This window comes from Phaeodactylum tricornutum, chromosome 18, assembly GCF_000150955.2.
Source record: "Phaeodactylum tricornutum CCAP 1055/1 chromosome 18, whole genome shotgun sequence".
NCBI classification, from domain to species: domain Eukaryota; phylum Bacillariophyta; class Bacillariophyceae; order Surirellales; family Neidiaceae; genus Phaeodactylum; species Phaeodactylum tricornutum.
This window is the reverse complement of record NC_011686.1, coordinates 630,324-648,638: the sequence shown is the minus strand read 5'-3', so window position 1 is coordinate 648,638 and position 18,315 is coordinate 630,324. Positions and strand designations below refer to the sequence as shown.

General features: G+C 46.1%; 3 protein-coding genes across 3 annotated transcripts; 1 reads left to right on the top strand and 2 right to left on the bottom strand.

The window, feature by feature from the left end:
- Window positions 1-7,950: 7,950 nt before the first annotated feature.
- PHATRDRAFT_39221 (predicted protein) lies at window positions 7,951-9,744 on the bottom strand (the record flags this gene model as incomplete). Its single annotated transcript, XM_002183096.1, has 2 exons — window positions 7,951-9,358; window positions 9,449-9,744. The coding sequence occupies 2 exons, from the start codon at window positions 9,742-9,744 to the stop codon at window positions 7,951-7,953; spliced, it is 1,704 nt and encodes a 567-aa protein (XP_002183132.1).
- A 2,795-nt stretch (window positions 9,745-12,539) lies between these two features.
- Window positions 12,540-15,458, top strand: PHATRDRAFT_48695 (predicted protein; the record flags this gene model as incomplete). Its single annotated transcript, XM_002183224.1, has 1 exon — window positions 12,540-15,458. The coding sequence occupies one exon, from the start codon at window positions 12,540-12,542 to the stop codon at window positions 15,456-15,458; it is 2,919 nt and encodes a 972-aa protein (XP_002183260.1).
- A 1,117-nt stretch (window positions 15,459-16,575) lies between these two features.
- Window positions 16,576-17,946, bottom strand: PHATRDRAFT_48694 (predicted protein; the record flags this gene model as incomplete). Its single annotated transcript, XM_002183095.1, has 1 exon — window positions 16,576-17,946. The coding sequence occupies exon 1, from the start codon at window positions 17,887-17,889 to the stop codon at window positions 16,576-16,578; it is 1,314 nt and encodes a 437-aa protein (XP_002183131.1). The 5' UTR covers window positions 17,890-17,946.
- Between the last annotated feature and the right edge of the window lie 369 nt (window positions 17,947-18,315).

Genomic DNA, 18,315 nt, shown 5'->3' with positions numbered 1-18,315 from the left:
GCAAAAAGGCTCATATGCAGCTTTGCTGTGCCAATATGGAATCATAACATTTATGCATTGAATGACGATGTACCGAACACGGCAGTGTTGGGTGATACTACGGATATCAGTCACTTGTGTGAATTTGCTTGGTATGATTGGATATGGTATTTGGACCCAGTCGACTTTCCGGAAGACAAACGGAATCTAGGTCGCTGGCTCGGTCCTGCGCATGACATTGGTGATGTTATGTGTGCGCGTATACTTGTTTGAAGTGGTCAAGTGGTATCTCGACTTCTTACTTGCCACTTTCTACAGCTGATCTTAATTCCAGGGAGGTGCAATTAGACAAGTCCTCATTTGACGCAACTTTGAGCTATAATAACTTTGATGATGCCATTGCCCCTGTGTTTCCTGAAAAGTATAATGTATTTTGCGCTTATTCAGATGATTCGACAGGGGATGTCACGGTATCCTATCTAATGACATGTCTCGTGGACATACAACGTACAAGGATGGAGATCCAAGTGTGATGAATTGCCGATTCTGTTGGTGTTGCCTTGTATGGTAAAGGTATCAAGTATCAATGCGCAGATCACTGCCACATCCATTGAAACAAAGCTCACTTTGTATTCATTTGCAACTTCAAAGAGCAAGACCTGTGTTGCTTTTTTGACAATTTGGCGCAATTTGATTTACAATCTTGAACAGATTAACAAGTTCCCCTTGCCGGATCACCAGAAGAGCATACAACTCAAGTCAGCTGTCTGTTCCCATCCGCAATTGAAACTTTTCCTTGAAATGTTCAGCTTTACTCTTGTACCCATGTGGGTAAGAGTGCCAACAATTCCAATTTTGAGTATGTTTATGATTTGATGCTCAAACATGCAACTGATATTGATCAGACCAATTTGGAAGACCGCGGTAACAACCGCGGTGGATGCTCAGCAAACAATGCAAAGTCTCAGTCTTCTTCCAAGAAGAAAACTAACAAACCAATTGGTAAGAAGCACAAGAATTATGTGCCTCCTGAAAAGTGAAAAGCTCTCTCTCCCAAAGAGAAGCGGACCATTATGGACCAACAAGGACCTTGCCCTGCTCCAGCTCCTGCCCCTGCCTTATTGGTGAATGCCGCTGCCACTCAGCCTCCTCCTACAGTGTATGTCAGCGACTTGACGGCTGTTGACAACCAAAGCCTTGCTTAAACTCACGTCCCGCCTGCTTCCGGACCTGGTCAACTGCTTTGTTTGCTCATTTTGAATTCAGCCGCCCGCCAGCACTCTGCTCCATCAAATGGAGCCACACCTGACTCTTTTTCGGTTAATGGGACCACCTATCACCGCAAAGTGAACCGTGCTTCTGTGCAGTACCGTCTTTCCACTCACAATGTTTTGTTGAATAAGGACTCTTTGATTGATGGTGGTGCCAATGGTGGCCCTAGCGGCTCCAATGTAACCGTTATTTCGCAATCCCTGTTGGAGGCAACTGTCTCTGGAATTGGAAATTTGGAACTGACCAACCTCCGTTTGTCAATGGTGGCCGATTTGTCAATGGTGGCTGGACTCATTCACACGACGGATGGTCCCATTCTCCACAGGTTGTCAATTCCAAACTAGCCAGATATGCCTGGGGGAAGCACCTGGTTGCAGTTTTCACCACCCCAATGAAACCAAACCCCATTTTCTCCAGCTCCTCAACTGCCAAAACAGATGCAAAGTAACTGTCAGCACAAACCAGACAATCTCCAGAATATGCCCAAGGGTCAATTAGGTACTTGAGAACAATGGTTCCATGCAATAGTCCTTCCTCACCATCAAATGCAGAACAATGTAGACTTTCTGACTCTGCTGTCTCAACAATTTTCAAGTGCATCATCACACCACTCCTTCCGTCACCACAGTTCTGTATCTCACAGCCATTCTCTGGCTTCCGGTCTATTGCAACATATTGGCGTAGCCCAATGTTTATCCAATGCCCCCCAAGGCCGTACCAACAAGAAATAGATTCATCCACACAAATATGATCCGAAGGAACAAATTAACTCTTATGATGATCATTGAAACAATCAACAAAATCCGAAACTAGTTTCCAGCAACACTGTTCCGACGTCATGCCGTCAGGACACTCTTCTGGCTGACTGCTCCACACAACTGTTGTAAAAAGCACATCACATTGGTTTCTAGACATCCCTGTGTTTCCAAAGGCACAGGCAGGTTGATAGCGTGTCAGTGGAATTGTAGACCACAGTTCCCGCCTACTGCCAAACTCAAAGCAGGTGGCCAGTATCAGGATCCCAAAGACCTTGAAGCTCACCCCTGGTAAGATCTTGTTCTCCTTTGGCACCTAGCTTTGCATTTGCAAGAGTTATCATGGCAGACATTGATTGTCTGGAAACATCAACAGAAAGAAGTCAAGTTGTGACATTGACTGTGAAGAACTGGATCCAGGATAAATATCCTTGCCAAACATATCTTTGACTTTGCATTGTCGAAACGGGACCTCCTTCAGCTTAATTGTTGTGTCCGAGTGGAACCATTCCTCTTCATGGACTGTTGCTACTGGTGTTTGTGTTGCTGTATTTGTTGGAGCAGCTACCATGGCTGCAGTAGTAGCTATTGTGGCTGTGGTGGTTGCACAAAATGTTGCTGTAGGTCCTTTAGATGGAGCTGTGAAAGTTGCTGTTCCTATAGCTGATGTGGCTACCACATTGGACACTGCTGAGATAGTTGCTGCTTCCGTTGTTGCTGCTACCGGTGAAGGATCTGCCACCGGAGATACAAGGACAGGGCCACTCCTGACAGAGCGCACATGGTAATATTATATTGATCTCACCTCCCACTAGGTTTGAAAGCATGCTGAGCACGAATCTGTACATAAAAAAGACCAGCAAGCCCTTGAACAAAGTTTTCAACTAGTCTAAAAAAGGTCCTTAATTAAGGACCGCGGTTGTGTAGACACTAGCATAAAACCCTTTTTACTGGAGCTGTACAGTCATTCCTTTTCTTCTCTTTGAAGTCAAGGTTTTTACAATAGGGCAGATTCAAATATTGCTATAAAAATCCTGTGACAGCCGCGGATGGCATCAACAGAGCTGCCATTCTACACAGCAAAAATGATGCACTGCTACCATCAACAGTTCCGTTTGAGCTAGCTGTAAATGGAATGCGTTGGTTTCAGTCTGTTATGATATACACCAATGTACACCGTATGGACAGAAGCGCTGTTAGGAACAGAGCCTGGTAAATAGAGGATGGCGTTATTGCGAACAACCGGCAATACACCTAAGGGACTTAGGGACTGTAAAACTCTACTCGTTGACAACGCTCCCCACGGGTTAGACAGCGGATACAAGGACCTGTGCAATAAAGGCAGTACGGATCAAAGAAGTTATAAAACAATGATTGAAGAATCAGTGCTATAAACTAGTTCTTGTTGTTCCTCTGATTTGCCAAGATGCAACAAAACCTGAGGAACAAACTCAAACAAAACAAAACCAAATATCTTTCCTTTGCCATAGTATCCTTACACCATGGCGCACGCTCACATATACTTATAGTGGAACCGGAAATACCTTTCATAACACACATGCCACGGAAAATGGGGCGCATCCATTTACATCCGTTAGTCAGGTGATAAGGATTGGCTGTCCCACTCCGTTGCCACTGTCAGAACACGACTGACTTTGTCGCGTTCTCTCCAACGCCTAATACATTGTTGTACTTAGGAATTCCATACAATAAGACCGAATAAACTTCCATGCGACTCACTTCATCCTTGTAAACACTCCAACTGCAATCCACCGTGTTGACACCTAACGGACGGACATTCTTGATGGGCATATCGCATGGTACTAAACCGTGACACTCCCCATTGGGCTGGGTTGTATCCGATAACGCCTTGATATAACACTTGGATATATCTCCTTGCCAAAACAGAATAGGTTTAAGAAGAGGCCATGCCTGTTGGAAACCCCAATGCTTGCTCAACACATTGGCAGGATTGTTAGCTCCCAAAATCTTCTGGAAATCAACAATGCCGGCTGCAATAGCTTCTTGAACTCAATGATAGGACAAAGCATTGTGCCATTTGTTGATTGGCAATTGCAACTCAGTAAAACTTGTGATAAGTGACTGGTTATCTCCAAACATAATAGTCTTTCCCTTTACCGCAACACCTAGGTATCTCATTGTAATGCGCACATCAATGATTTGTTCAACTGCAATACGTGCAGCAACAAACTCTGATCCATAGGTAGCAGTCTTGACGGTAGCTTGCCGTTTCGAGAACCATTCGAAAGGTGTTTGATTGACAAGGTGTAGAATACCGGTGACTGAACATCCTGTGATCATACCCTGATACAGGTTTGCATCAACATAGGTAGTTAGGGCAACAGGCTCTCCCAAAGCTGTGGGAGCATTGTGTGGAACAAGTTCCTCAACGTTTCCATAGATGGAACGTGCCCATTTGTTACTGCAGTCAGGTAACTCGGCGTAGTTGGGCTGATCGATATGCACACGGATTGCTCCGCTCTTCATCTTACAAAGATATCCATACATACGCTTGAGTCAATCGAGGTGGCCCTCTCGTGGTACAACGCGGAATCGGGGCATAGTCATTACGGCTGTAACAATGTCAAATCGTCGTAATGTGATGAGCCACTGTAGACTACCAATCAACGACTGATGCTGTTTGATCCCATCTTCATTTAGCTCAGAGGTGGAATCCAGTTAAGGGTGATCACCTTTCTCTAACGGTGAAACATATGGCTTGGGTGTTCGCCGTACATACGTTTGTACTGCTCCATCTTTTGTGCAATGTATTTCTTGGGATGGTACGAGAGGGTTCCATCCTTGTCTCGTTCGAACGTACAACCTAATTGGTACTCCAATGGTCCAACGCCCTTAAGCTTGTACTTGTGAACGCTTTTGAGTTGTTCGACAATGCCATTGGGATCATGGGCTGCAATAGCAATATCGTCGACGTAGACGGTAATGTACTCATAGACGCCTTAACTATGGCGCATCCAAACGTCGGAGTCGGTTTTGCTAGGTATAAAACCCATGTCTCGAAGCGTATCGGCAAACCTCTCATGCCAACGGAGTCCACTGCTACGTAAACCGTACAAGGCCTTGTTGACGATGAGTATGTGACCGGCAAGGTCACCAAACTCAGGTCCGGCAACTACAAAGACTTTCTCTTGGGTTTTGGCTTCTAGATAGGCATTCCCAATGTCGGCTCCCAATAGTTTCAAGCTGTTAAGCTCGGCTAGGAACACAACAATACGAAGGCTTCAAAGAGACACAACTCCAGAGTAGACGCTCTCGGGGGGCACAGGGGTAAGGTGACCTCCAGCAACCATGCGAGCCTTGTGTCTACCGTCATGTTTAACATCGTAGACAGTGTGGATCCTGATATTCCTGTAACCCTGCGGAGCATTCGATACATGTTTACCGTGCAAGATAGCTTTGCCCTTGTCAATGAATGTGTCGTATTCATGGAGTTGCGTACATTCGATATTCTCGGCGTCCTGCCACTTGGCATTACCATTGCGTCTGTCAATGTCAACAGCGTCCAGATGATCTCGAGGGATCTGGTAACCAAACTTGCAGATGGAAACACGACGGATAGAATGAAGGCGACTTTGGTTAACAAAGCGTTGGAACTTCTTCTGACGGTTGACAAGTTGTTTGAATTGCTTCCATCCTGGTGTATCTAGTAGACCTTGCCGTTTCGCATAGGCAGCACAAGTAATAGGATTGTCGGCATGTATGACGTCTAGAGGCTCATAGCTAGACTCTCCAGTTTCCCAGTTTACTAAAATATTAAACTTAGAACCTTTATAGTTTATGTATGTGGGTAGGAGGGGCCCTTGGTGTGCAATGATGTCCTTGAATTTCCATTGACGATCAGTGTCTGTCAATTCCTTTTCTAGATTGGTTTCAATTTTATCTAGAATCTCGTTGTAAGCAATGATTTCATCATGTTCGCCTTCATTAATCTCAACAAGAAATCGGATGTCATGTGGTTTGTCAGGATCAAAGATTTTCCTGGCGATACATGCCCGAAAACGCTCCCCATTTTCCTGGGGCGTGCCGCAAAGCCTTGAATATGAGTCCCGAAAAATAACGACCAGTCATTACGTATTTAAAGGAGCTCGGTTGTAATTATGATCGTATCCGGCTGGCGTTTCCAATATCCGTTGAGAAGTGAAATCCGACTCTAAATCACAGTCGTTTTCAAAATCCGACTCTAAATTAGATTCGTTTTCAAAATCCGACTCTAATTTTTTTCGCGAAAATAACCGTAACGGGCATCCAGAACGCCAGCTCGGTCGCTGACATTTTAAATATTTAACGAAAACATTGAAAATGACCAAAAGTTTTTTACTGGGGACTGACATTTTGCTTTCGCGGCACGCCCCTGAGTGTCCGTTAGAAACGTGCGGCCGATGAGATCGTCCGGGGTGACACCAGGTAGCGTATGAAGAGCATAGGAACTTTCGTCCTCAGTTCTACGCGACTTAATGAAGTTGATAGGCTTAGGAGAACTCTCCCCCCTTCATGTGGTTCAAGACGCAAAATGGTTTCACTAGCTTTTAAAGCAGATCTAACGCTAGATCGGAAAAGGATCTTGTGGGAGTCATTGGTGAGTATCTTATAGGTAAGAGCATCACCAACGGAGTCCGCAATTCCAACGAATCGTCCTTTCTTTTCAGTTCCGTTGGAAGGAAAAGTAGGGTCTTCGAGTCTGATAAATTATAGCCACACAATGCTACAATTTGATACTACATTGTAGATAGAATTGCTTAGCCTTAGCATTGTTTGTTGGAACATCTACCTAGGATTCACTAGCTCTAGATCTTGGCCTCGTTGCCATTTCCTTTTTCCTGGCTCTGTCGTAGGACAGACGCAGTAGCCAGACGACTGTCCTCGTCGGGTTCATTACCCGTGTGTGGCATGCCGGAGGAAAATACGAAGCGTCTCATAGGAAACCAAATATTTGCGTTATGCACCCAAATGTTTGCAACATACACAACTCTGGTTCCGTTGCATGAGGCATATAAGACGACTCGTCTTATCAAACCTGATACGCTAGGAACGAAATATTCCTGATTACCATACGGTTTCCCTAGATGAAAGTTGTCAACAGATACTGTTGGCACCATCTGAACTGGATGGTTTGGCGATCACATAGGTGATCCAATCATCTCGACAAAAACTATGTCAATGGTTCGATAGCCAGTACATTGGCTACGGGGTTTCTACATTTGTACATTCTGTTTCCAACACAAAAGGTTTCATTTTGGAATCTATATTTTAGTCTCACAATCTCAATCTAAAAACCTACTGATTAAAACAATCGGAGCCTCTACGAGGCTTTCCCCCAACTTCTACTCTTTTGTCGTATTCTACAAATACACTCGTAAGCAGGTAGAATCTTATCAAGTTGGTAATAGATTGGCTCCCAGAAATGAAATTGAAGGAGTACGCTAATGTCAGGGGTACTACCGGAAAGAATTTCGATTGGGGTGCGGTCGTGCAAAGACTCATGTGCCAAATGGTTGAATAAATAGCAAACGTAGGAAACACACAATAACCATGTAGAATTGGGTGCGCCTGTTTTGTTTAGAATGTTATATGCATTTGCTTCCACAGTTGCAATCCGATGTTCAGCATAATTCTGGTGCTGGTGGTTGGGCTCACCTTGCCATTGATCAATGTTATAGGCACGGCCAATGTCGGAAACTTTCTTGCTGATTTCGGCCTTGGCGCGGTCGCTGAAAAGTTTATCCATGGCGCCTCAATGACGAATATTGTCTTCGAGAGCGTTAACAAACTCCTTGTCTGTTTTCATGGGATAAATATCGGTAACAAGCAATCGGCGTCCAACGAATAATTGCGCAAATTTTGCTCCATTGTCAATGGCAGGCGTATCCGACCAGATGGTATCGGTAGCCACAGCCTCGTTGCGTCAATGAACATTAAGCGCTGGGAAGCGGGACTTGAAATGTTTATGCATGGGCGCATTATATACTTCTCGAGCAAATTGCGTGGTGGCCAGGATAGTTTTCTTGACTGTGTCAGTAGAGACCCAGCCAAGACAAGGGCGCAAGGCTTCGTAATTGCGTTCATTTCGAACCATGTTGTGCTTATTGGACGAGAGTATATTGTCAATAGCGGTGGAATGGGCAATGATCTCAGATGACAAAAATATGTCAAAATTCGCAACATGTCTATGCCAGTAGTCCCCAGTTGAATTGAAACGAGGTTCGACATATGGGTCGTTCGGGAGATCCTGAACGGCGTCATACCAATCCGTGGCAAGGTCAATCTCATTGTCAATGATGGACGGATCCCAATCAACATGGGAAGTAAGTACAACGTGGGGAAGTGTATCAAACTCTGCGTCGGAAGGAGGGCGCATGTCCATGTATGCAAGTCCCTGACGAACTTGTAAAAGAATAACATAGTCATCTAGAGTTACAATGCGTTGTTTACCTCCAAGTACACAAGATCGGTCTTTGACAGTGTTCTTGTAGTACTCTAGTTGTGCACTAGAATGGATAGTTTTTCCTTTTCCATGATGGGCATATTGATGTAGTACGACAATAATAGGTCCGTTCTGGGATTCAACAAGACCAGCAGTGGTGACAATATCTAAATCAGGCAGAGTGTGGTCGTTGATACCGGTGATGCTTGCCGAACGGCCGGTTTTGTTGATAACCTTAACATCGCTTCCAGCGAGTCCGCCATTGGCACCTCTGTCAATGAGAGAAGATGTGGTTCCAATGATGGAGTGCCGTGAAATGGTGTACTCAAGCATGTTTGACTGGAGGCAGTTGTTTTCATTTTTCTTGTGGGAAGAGGCAGAGGCAAGGACTTTGCGAATGTCTCCATTTGCCATAGGACTGGAACAATCAGTAAGGTGGACAAGTAACTCCGAATCGTTTCCACAATCGTGGAATTTTTCGTTGTCGCTTTCATTCAACGAGTTGTTGGTTGGGGAGGGGTGTCCCATGTCGGCTAGAGAATGAGAATTGGCATGAAATGCGGGTGTTGACTTGCTGTTAGGCGAGGCTTGACCTTCCGCGGGAGAAGACATGCCTCGGAGAATCGCCTTTGCATCCTCGGACAGTTTATCCCATGTCTCACGGGGGATATACGGTTGTTCACGGTTGACATTGCCCTGGCGGTCTCGATTTTGATCTCCTGCTCTGCGGTTGTGAGCATTCGCTTCGTACAGAATGGACGGAGATAAATCAATGTCGTAATCAACGCCGTAGTCGTTGTCAGGGAAGATGGTTTCGGCAACAAAGGCACTACGCTTGGTCTTAGGGCTACGAGAGTTGGAAAGGTTGTTCCCTTTGTCGTATAAGTTGCTGCAGCGAGAAGTAGACTTAGATAATTTTCATAGTTAAAAGGAGACCCCCCTTTAGCTAAATCTAAATTCGCGGTAGTGTTGACTTGACGTAGTTCGGAGACGTCGCGAACAGAGGACTCGAGCAAACTGAGGCAGAGTTGCGGTGGCAAATGTTCCGTAGTTGGCACGGTATTGTTGTAGATGCGTAGATGGTTTTCCAATGCAAGATAAACCTTCCGCAGTGCCGGTCCAGGAGCTGCCGTATTTTGCAGAGGTCAAGTATGAGAGAGTAGTGCCGGAGCTGATTTTCGCGGCTGTGGATGCCGTGTAATGTTTAACGATTTTTGCAAATACAACTTGGGCGTCAAAATCAAAAGCATGTTCTCGAACAATGTTTTTCCCCATATTGGTTTGCAAACAGTGTTCTAGGGCGGAATAGACAAACTTTTTCTGCTCTTTAAAAAGTGAGATTTCATCTGGATCTGTTGGAGAATAAGCCGGATCTAGAACATTATCTGTGCAATACGGCGGTAACAACAAAGGTACGGTAAAAATTGTCCCAGTAGCGATCATCCTTAAGCACTGGATAGTGCGTCTTGTCACATTTCACTCCTTGTTTGAAATCAGCAACAGCAGAGCAACTATGGTTTCCAGGTATGGCCATAGGGGTGCTGGATTGCCAAAGGGGAGTAGACGGTGATTCTGACAACTGGACAGGAGGCGACATCCGGTATGTGTTGAAAACATCTCTAGCGAGGGAAACAATCTCATAAGGGGATAGTGGCCCCCCATTTGTGTTCCGAAGATGACTCATCCAAGGTAGGAAATAACTTAGTAGCTTTCAATGCGCCATTAGCAACTTCACCGGGTGAGGTGGGACTCCTTCTTCAAGTGCAAAAGGGACGTACTCTAGAGATTCAAGTTCACTCTCAAAAATACCATCAACACTTTGTAGATCGTCATATCCGTTAAGTTGTAGGCTAAGGCGGATAGATGAAGTTGCAGATGGTGCGAGCACCGTCTCCAGCAAATGAGCAAGGGCAGCTGCATCAGATGTAGTTCGTCTCAACAAGGTTATCCAGGTCTTGAGTTGGGCTGGGTAGCCGGATCAGATCTTGAGTTGGGCTGGATAGCCGGATTGGTAGGGGTCCGGGGTTAGGTCTTCCACTATATTTCAGGTCCTTCGCTGTAACTAAGCGGACCTCTTTATTTGACCCTACACCAGTGGACGTTGCCAGCACTGGTTCACTCCCTTCTACCACCTCGGTGGCAGTGTTACTACTGTGCGTGATATCGCTCCGTGCCAGTAACTATCAAAGGGTTGATTCAAGGTGGGTTTACCAAATTCTGTGCAACAAGCAGCAGTGATTTGACAAGAAACCAAGACTGTTACTCTGTTACAATATACACCAATGTACACCGTATGGACAGAAGCGCTGTTAGGAACAGAGCCTGGTAAATAGAGGATGGCGTTATTGCGAACAACCGGCAATACACCTAAGGGACTTAGGGACTGTAAAACTCTACTCGTTGACAACGCTCCCCACGGGTTAGACAGCGGATACAAGGACCTGTGCAATAAAGGCAGTACGGATCAAAGAAGTTATAAAACAATGATTGAAGAATCAGTGCTATAAACTAGTTCTTGTTGTTCCTCTGATTTGCCAAGATGCAACAAAACCTGAGGAACAAACTCAAACAAAACAAAACCAAATATCTTTCCTTTGCCATAGTATCCTTACACCATGGCGCATGCTCACATATACTTATAGTGGAACCGGAAATACCTTTCATAACACACATGCCACGGAAAATGGGGCACATCCATTTACATCTGTTAGTCAGGTGTCCCACTCCGTTGCCACTGTCAGAACACGACTGACTTTGTCACGTTCTCTCCAATGCCTGATACATTGTTGTATGTAGGAATTCCATACAATAAGACCAAATTAACTTCCATGCAACTCACTTCATCCTTGTAAACATTCCAACTGCCATCCACTGTGTTGGCACCTAACGGACGGACATTCTTGATGGGCATGTTGCATGGTACTAAACCATGACACAGTCAGAAGAAATGAGCTCTAAAAATCAGCAAAGCATATCAGCAGAAGAGACAGACCTTTGAAGCCAAACAGCAATTGTCTTACCCAGGGTCTATCACAAGGATGCTTTCCTCAAATAACTTTGTCTATGAGAAAAAATCCTTTTGTGGATAGCTTGGCAGTAGAAAACAGACAGTTTCCTCCCAAGCAAAATTTCTATGGAGACTTCTCCTTCCGAAACACGTCATCTGCTTATTGTCAGTCAGATTTATAAACAACAACCATACACTGAGAGAAAGATGCAAGCCAACAGGAACTCACAGACTTCTCTCTCAAAGGATATTGCAGATAGGAGAAGAATTCGAAAGTGCTTTCCTCTGACATTCAAGAGTAAGACAACGTAGTGACAAGTAATTTTTGAAAAACATAGTGAGTTGGATACCGATACGATATACGCATGTTAAGTAAAATCCGTTAGGGTTCGAAATACCGCAAACACCGCAAATAAAAGTCCAAATCACACCGCAAATAAGCTATTTGCAGTGTTTACCGCATTTAAGGAGGCCTGGAGATGTGCGACGCAATAGCAAATCTATGCGTTACGCAGACCTAACGATATTATGCTATCAAAATTGATTCCGGAGAAATTTGATACGAAACGGACATCTTTCTACAGTCTCTAGAGAGATGCTACGAAGCCGGACGGTGACTTACAGTTGACTATGAATAGCTAGCTATTAATCATAAGCAGTATCAAAACAAATTTTGACGAGACATATGTCATTCTAACGTCTATTCAATGTAAGCTAACTACATAGGAGGGTGGGTTCTTCTCTAGTCCGAAAATTACTTAATTGTTCACAGAAGTGGAGACATACCGTTGGGACTTTTTTTGCGTCCTTGACCAGGTCATGATGAAATTTCGGCATTGTTGGAACCGGTACAGAATGAACATAACGGACTTGTTATTGTTAGGTAATAGCCGTACGTACTGTCAGAGTCAGAACATACGTCCTACAGCGTAGGGCATATAAAGGTGATGTTTCGGCGCTCTCCGGTTCTAACCCACACTCCTTCTGAATTGGAAATAAATAAGCTGCTGATCGCAAAGCCCAAAGAGAGACCTGGCGACCGGACAATACAATTGCCTGGAAGATGGATTTGTTTTTGAAAGCAAAAAAGAGAAGTAGTAGCGATGGCCCGCGCTCAGGCGCCCTAAAGTGCTCTGCCAAGGTGGACCTTTTTAAGCCCACGAAAAAGCTAACACGAGCTCCTGAGGATAGCGACTACAACGTTGAAAGTGCTAAATCCATGGTCGCCTCGGCCGGAATAGCGTCTGGACAAGAACAGTGCTCTATAGACAGAACCGTCGGGATCCCAACCTCCACCCTTGCTCTCTCAGCGGAAAAAGGCAACCACCAATGGATGTTTTTCAATGTAACGCAGGGTTCTGGTGTCTACGAGAGCCTCCAGCAGTTTTCTCACGAATTGGACAAGATTCCAGATTTTGAGAAAAGCGCGTACATAGAGGCTTGCCAAACCATCCCAATGATCTTGTATCGAGAGTCGAACCCAGAGATTTTCTTGCGCTTCCGTTGTGAAAACGTCGCCGCCGCCGCACTCCTCTTTGCACAGCACTGGCAGGTCCGGAAAAATGTCTTCGGGGAGCGAGCCTTTTTACCCATGAACTCGACAGGAGAGGGAACCTTATCACCGACCGATTTGTTGCTGTACCGCACGCACTATTTGGTCGCTTTGCCCAACAATCAAGATGGTTGTTCCGTGCAGTTCTTCGAACCTGGAGTCTTAGCCTCCTTTACACCAGCGCGTCTCCGCTGCGTTTTTTATACCCAATTTCTGGCTATGCACAACACTAACAATGCCAAAGATGGCTACACAATTCTGACGTACATGGATGAAAGGGGCTTTGATGGCATCTTTGGTCGTGAGACACCAGCCAGCCTCTTAAAGGCGATGCCAGTTCGTTTGGGGGCCCTGCTCTTGTTCCACACCTTAACTGGTGACGAGATGAATGTTTTTGAGCGCTGCGTTCCACAACTCACTAGATTGTACAGCTGTCCTGTCAAAACATTTTCCTTGGCAACTTGTACAAAAGAGGAGATTGGGGACTTCTTCCAGATCCGGGCTCTCAAGCCCGAAGCTCTTCCTGTAAAAGTTGGTGGAGCCCTTTCTCAGGCAGATGTTATCAATCTGGATAAAGCGAGAACTCAAATGGAGTGGCAAGCCCACGCTGAACTTGCGCACTCTGACTTGCTCAACCTTGCCGATACTGACAAGGTTTTCCAATCCAAAACAAAGGGCCATGACTTATTGAATGTGCCCCAAAGACCCAAAAGTTGGATCTTTCAGACGCAATTAGACCACTGTAATTCCACAGCGCTCGATGCCTTTGCGAAGGCGCTTCGCGAGATTCCTCAAAGCGAAAAATCTTCTTTTTTGGAAGCACTTGAGTCTGCTCCAGACCTGCTCCACCGAGAAACGCACCCAAGGATATTTCTTCAGTTTGAAGCAAACGATCCTTTAGCAGCTGCAAGACGATTTGTTTCTCACTGGCAAACACGCCAAAGACTGTTTGGAGATCGAGCGTTTTTGCCCATGAATACAACGGGGGACGGAGCTTTATCTAGTGATGATATCGAGCTTCTATCCTCCACCTATATCACACTTCTGGAGAAAGACAACGTCGGCAGAGATGTGATTTTTTATACTCCGGAATTGGCTGGTGCTGAGTCAACAGAGCGCCTGAAATGCGGATTTTATACCCTGACTCGAATTATGCAAAATGAAAAAACGGTTGAGAACGGCGCCGTTGTGATTGCTTTGCTAGGCCAAACAGAAATGGGACAGGCGGCAGGGAGGTCTGGAGTTGCTGAAATGTTACGACGGTCAATACCAATACGTTTCAAGAGAGTCCATATAATTCATTGCTTGAGTGGTTTTGAGGAGCAAGTGTTTGAAAAGAGAGTCCTACCATCTGTCCTTGGTTTGTTTGGCTGCCAAGTGCTTGCGCACGATGCAAATGCGCCATCGGAAGTTTTGGCTACGCTTGTTGCTTGTGGCCTAAAGGAAGAACACCTGCCTGATTTGATCGGCGGAAAGATGAGTTTTGCAGATATTGTGGCTTTGAACGAAAATAGAAGGGGCCAGGAAAGAGCAGATATTACAGGCCTTTTATCCGGTGTTGGAGAGCCTGGTGAAGTACATGTTGCAGACGACCTATCGCTAAACGGTGGGTTTGACCATGAGAACGGCGATCCGCACTTTCGCGATGAAATGATTGTCAAAAACCCAAAGGAAACGCAAGAAGTGAGGGATTGGGAGCAAAGAAACGGTGCAATTGTTTCATCGTCTGGAGAAGTCGAAGTCAACGAAGAAAATCTCCACTTTCTTAAAGGAGAAAACCGTAAACGAATTCTCAATGTAATCGCATCACGGCGAAAGCGGCTACGACGAAAAGAGCGCTATGAATCTCTAGAAAAATTTTGCAATGACCTTTGCGCACGTAAGGCAGCTATGCAAGAAGCAAATGCTCGACTCGAGGAACTTCTGCGAAAGGCCAGCGGCGTGGTGGCAGCATACAAAATGTCAATGCGCACGAGTATGAGCAGCAGCTTTCCCCTCGACACTTATACCTTGTCAACAATGGGGTATGGTGCACATGCTTTACATGGATCTGTAATGTTTTCTCCACATGGTATGCCTATTCCTGTGACTAACGGTCTGATCGAAGAACAGCTGTGGAGGCATTTCATGGATGGACAGCTTGTAACACAGGCAGCGGCGAACGAAGCAAATCACAATGCTTCCGTTGCACAACGTCATATGCTGCCGATGTTCCTGAGACCGTCCGACAGGGGGGCCCGACCGTACGGATCATTGCCGGTCGGTCCTAATCTATGTGGCGATCTGCGAGATATCGCGGGCAGGGCTCTGACTGCTAATTCTTTGCGAGATGGGCTAACCGCTTGGGAAATTGGCGGCGCGCTTGATGCCACACACAAAGACCGTTTGTATGCGGAGCTCGATCGTAAAGTGCTACGAAAACCCGATTGAGCACATCGGTGCATCTTTTTGATGATCGGTTGCTCCCCCTGCCAAGGTTGTCCGGGGGATCCAAGTAGTGCTGACGTATGTGAAACGGGAGGAAGGGCTGTGATAGGTTCAGATCTCGACACAAGCTTGAACACGACAAGATACTTCTGCGGCCGTTTTCTCCACGCAGTAAACCTAAACTGACTGAGATAGACTGTCTCAACGCGTAAAGTTGCCGAGTATGCTTCCTCCCTTTTGAGCGAAAGACCACTTTTGGCCTCCTTGGGATCTATTGCTTCAGTACACGGGGAGCATTACCGTGAGCGTCGATGATGCGATGTTCGGGTGCTTACATTTTTGTAACTTCAAAACATGCAGAGGAAGTCCATTGGAATGATTGATGACTTGCAGCAATAGCACTCCATTTTTTTGGACAAGACGCTTCGCGAAAAACGATCCCTGCAGAACCCAAATGAACTGTGTCGAGGGTGTGCGACATTTTTCTGTATAACTTTTTTCCACCCGCTTGCGTGTAGATTAAGCAGTCTTATCGTTCAATGAGACGAAAGTCGGTATTGAAGCGTATTGAAGTATTCTGTGTAGGTACACCTCTAGACGCCAATGCCAGATAAGATACTCGGGAGAGCTTTTGACAAACAATGGTTCACTGTGCGCTCTCCGGCCTCTTGCCGAATCTGCTTGTAGCCGTTGAGATCCAAAATTTTAGTTTATCGCTGATAGATGCATGAGCAACGGGAACAATTTTGCCCATGCTGGATCAGACCGTCGACTCTTACCTGGTCTTGTTATTACAAAACGAGGCCACTATCACGTACAGTGGGCTTGCCTCCCTAGATTCCGTCACCAGGTGTCTCCTTTGGGGAAAAACAGCTCCTTATTTTGAAGAGTAGGGAACAGTAGCCTTGATTGGCGCGTCCCTCTACAGAAAAAAATGCTGAACAAGAAGTCTGCTAATCAACCATACCACACTTTAGTGGAAGATTTACTCTAATGTACTACAGGAAGAAAAGAAAGAAGCGCTCGGTGTGTGTTCCTAGATCTCACGTGCAACGTGATACATCTACACCAAAAGTTCGACAATGCTGTCCCTGAGTGTGGGTGCGTTCGATTTAATCCTTCAACGCAACAACGGCATATGCAGGGGTGGATCGCGGCAAAAATTTTGCGCCGCCAGGTCGTTGCAAAAGGCCTGCACGTTTGATAGTGGACAGGGATCGGTTGTGACACAGAAATCAGCCGACCCGGGATCGGCAATGGGATTTTGCAAAATAGCGTGAATGGAAACACCGTGACGCTCCGCCAACTCTCCGGTCTGCCGGATAATTCCTAGACCGTCGCGAAATGGGATACGTACGTAGAAAGGCGAGACGTAGTTGTCTTCTAGTTCCAGCGGTTCGGGCGAGACTTTGGGAAAGGGATCTACGGACGCCTGTCCGTTGGCAACGCGAACAATATCGGCCACAACAGAATTTGCGGTTGGGAAACGACCGGCTCCGGGCCCAGTATAGCTACAGGCATTCATATTTTCCGATGTCACCACAATGGCGTTGCCACTACCGCGTGTCGACGCCAACATATCCTTGGTCGAGACCATGACGGGACTGACGTACACACTGAGAGGGCTAGAATTAGCGTCGTCGCCATCGACGCCGGTCAAACGACGAGCCGTTCCTACCAACTTGATGGTGGAATGCAGGAGAGCTGCGTACTCAAAATCGACGGCTTGAATGTTGCTGATTCCCGCAGTCGGAATGTCGTCTACCGAGACGGTTTGTCCGAACGCGAGTTTGGCGAGAATAGCAATTTTGGCACGGACATCGTGACCTTCTACATCCGCCGTGGGGTCCGCTTCCGCAAAACCCAAATCTTGAGCTTCTTGCAGTACAGTAGCATAATCCGCTCCGTCTTCCATGGCGGTAAGCATGTAGTTGGTGGTGCCGTTGCAAATACCGGAAACGTTGGTAATAACGTCTCCATCGTAGCAACTCTGTAAGACTTGAATAATGGGGATTCCCCCGCAAACCGCTGCTTCGTACGCGAGTTCTTTCTTGGTGGACTTGGCGGCGTCGTGACATTCATCCAAATGGGCCGCAAGGAGCGCCTTGTTGGCGGTGACGACGGATTTGCCGGCCTTGAGGCTGTCGAGCACGACTTGTTTCGCGAGTCCGATGCCTCCCATGACTTCGACGACGCAGTCAATCTCGGAATCTTCCAGAATATCGTTGGGATCCGTTGTCAACGTTGTTTGGCTTTCGTCGATCGTGAAGGAACGCGGCTTGTCGAGATTGCGGACGCAGATCTTGGAAATTACCACGGGGCGACGCAGCGTGGCCACGCCGCGCTGCATGAGGATTTCGTACACTCCACCGCCAACGACGCCGCCACCGAACATGCCGATGCGTAGAGGGACAATAGCGGGAGCGATACTCATGGTGATGACGTAATGATGGGTATGGAAGGGTCGATACAGGCGATGCGGGCTTTCAAAACGAACGGCAATGTAAGAGCAAGTGCAATCCAGGAAAGTTGGTAGTACGTGCAGAAGCCAACTAAATTTTTTTTCGAGGATCTGAAGATCCCCTTTTGATTCCATCCAAAAAACGGAACCCTAACAGTAATATCAGGGGCGCACAATCACCAATATCTCTATCTATAACATAGGACAATGATACTGAGCTAGAGTTGCAGTTCATTGTCGATTTCGTGGCAGTGATGATTCCCAGCGATGTCCCACGCACCTCTGTCAAAGCCGCTCCTCTACTTGGGCCAATTACCTTTGTACTATATTGTTTACATCACGAATAATTATATAGAGCGAAACGGTTTCAACAGTCAGAGCCACACGCATTTTAAAGTA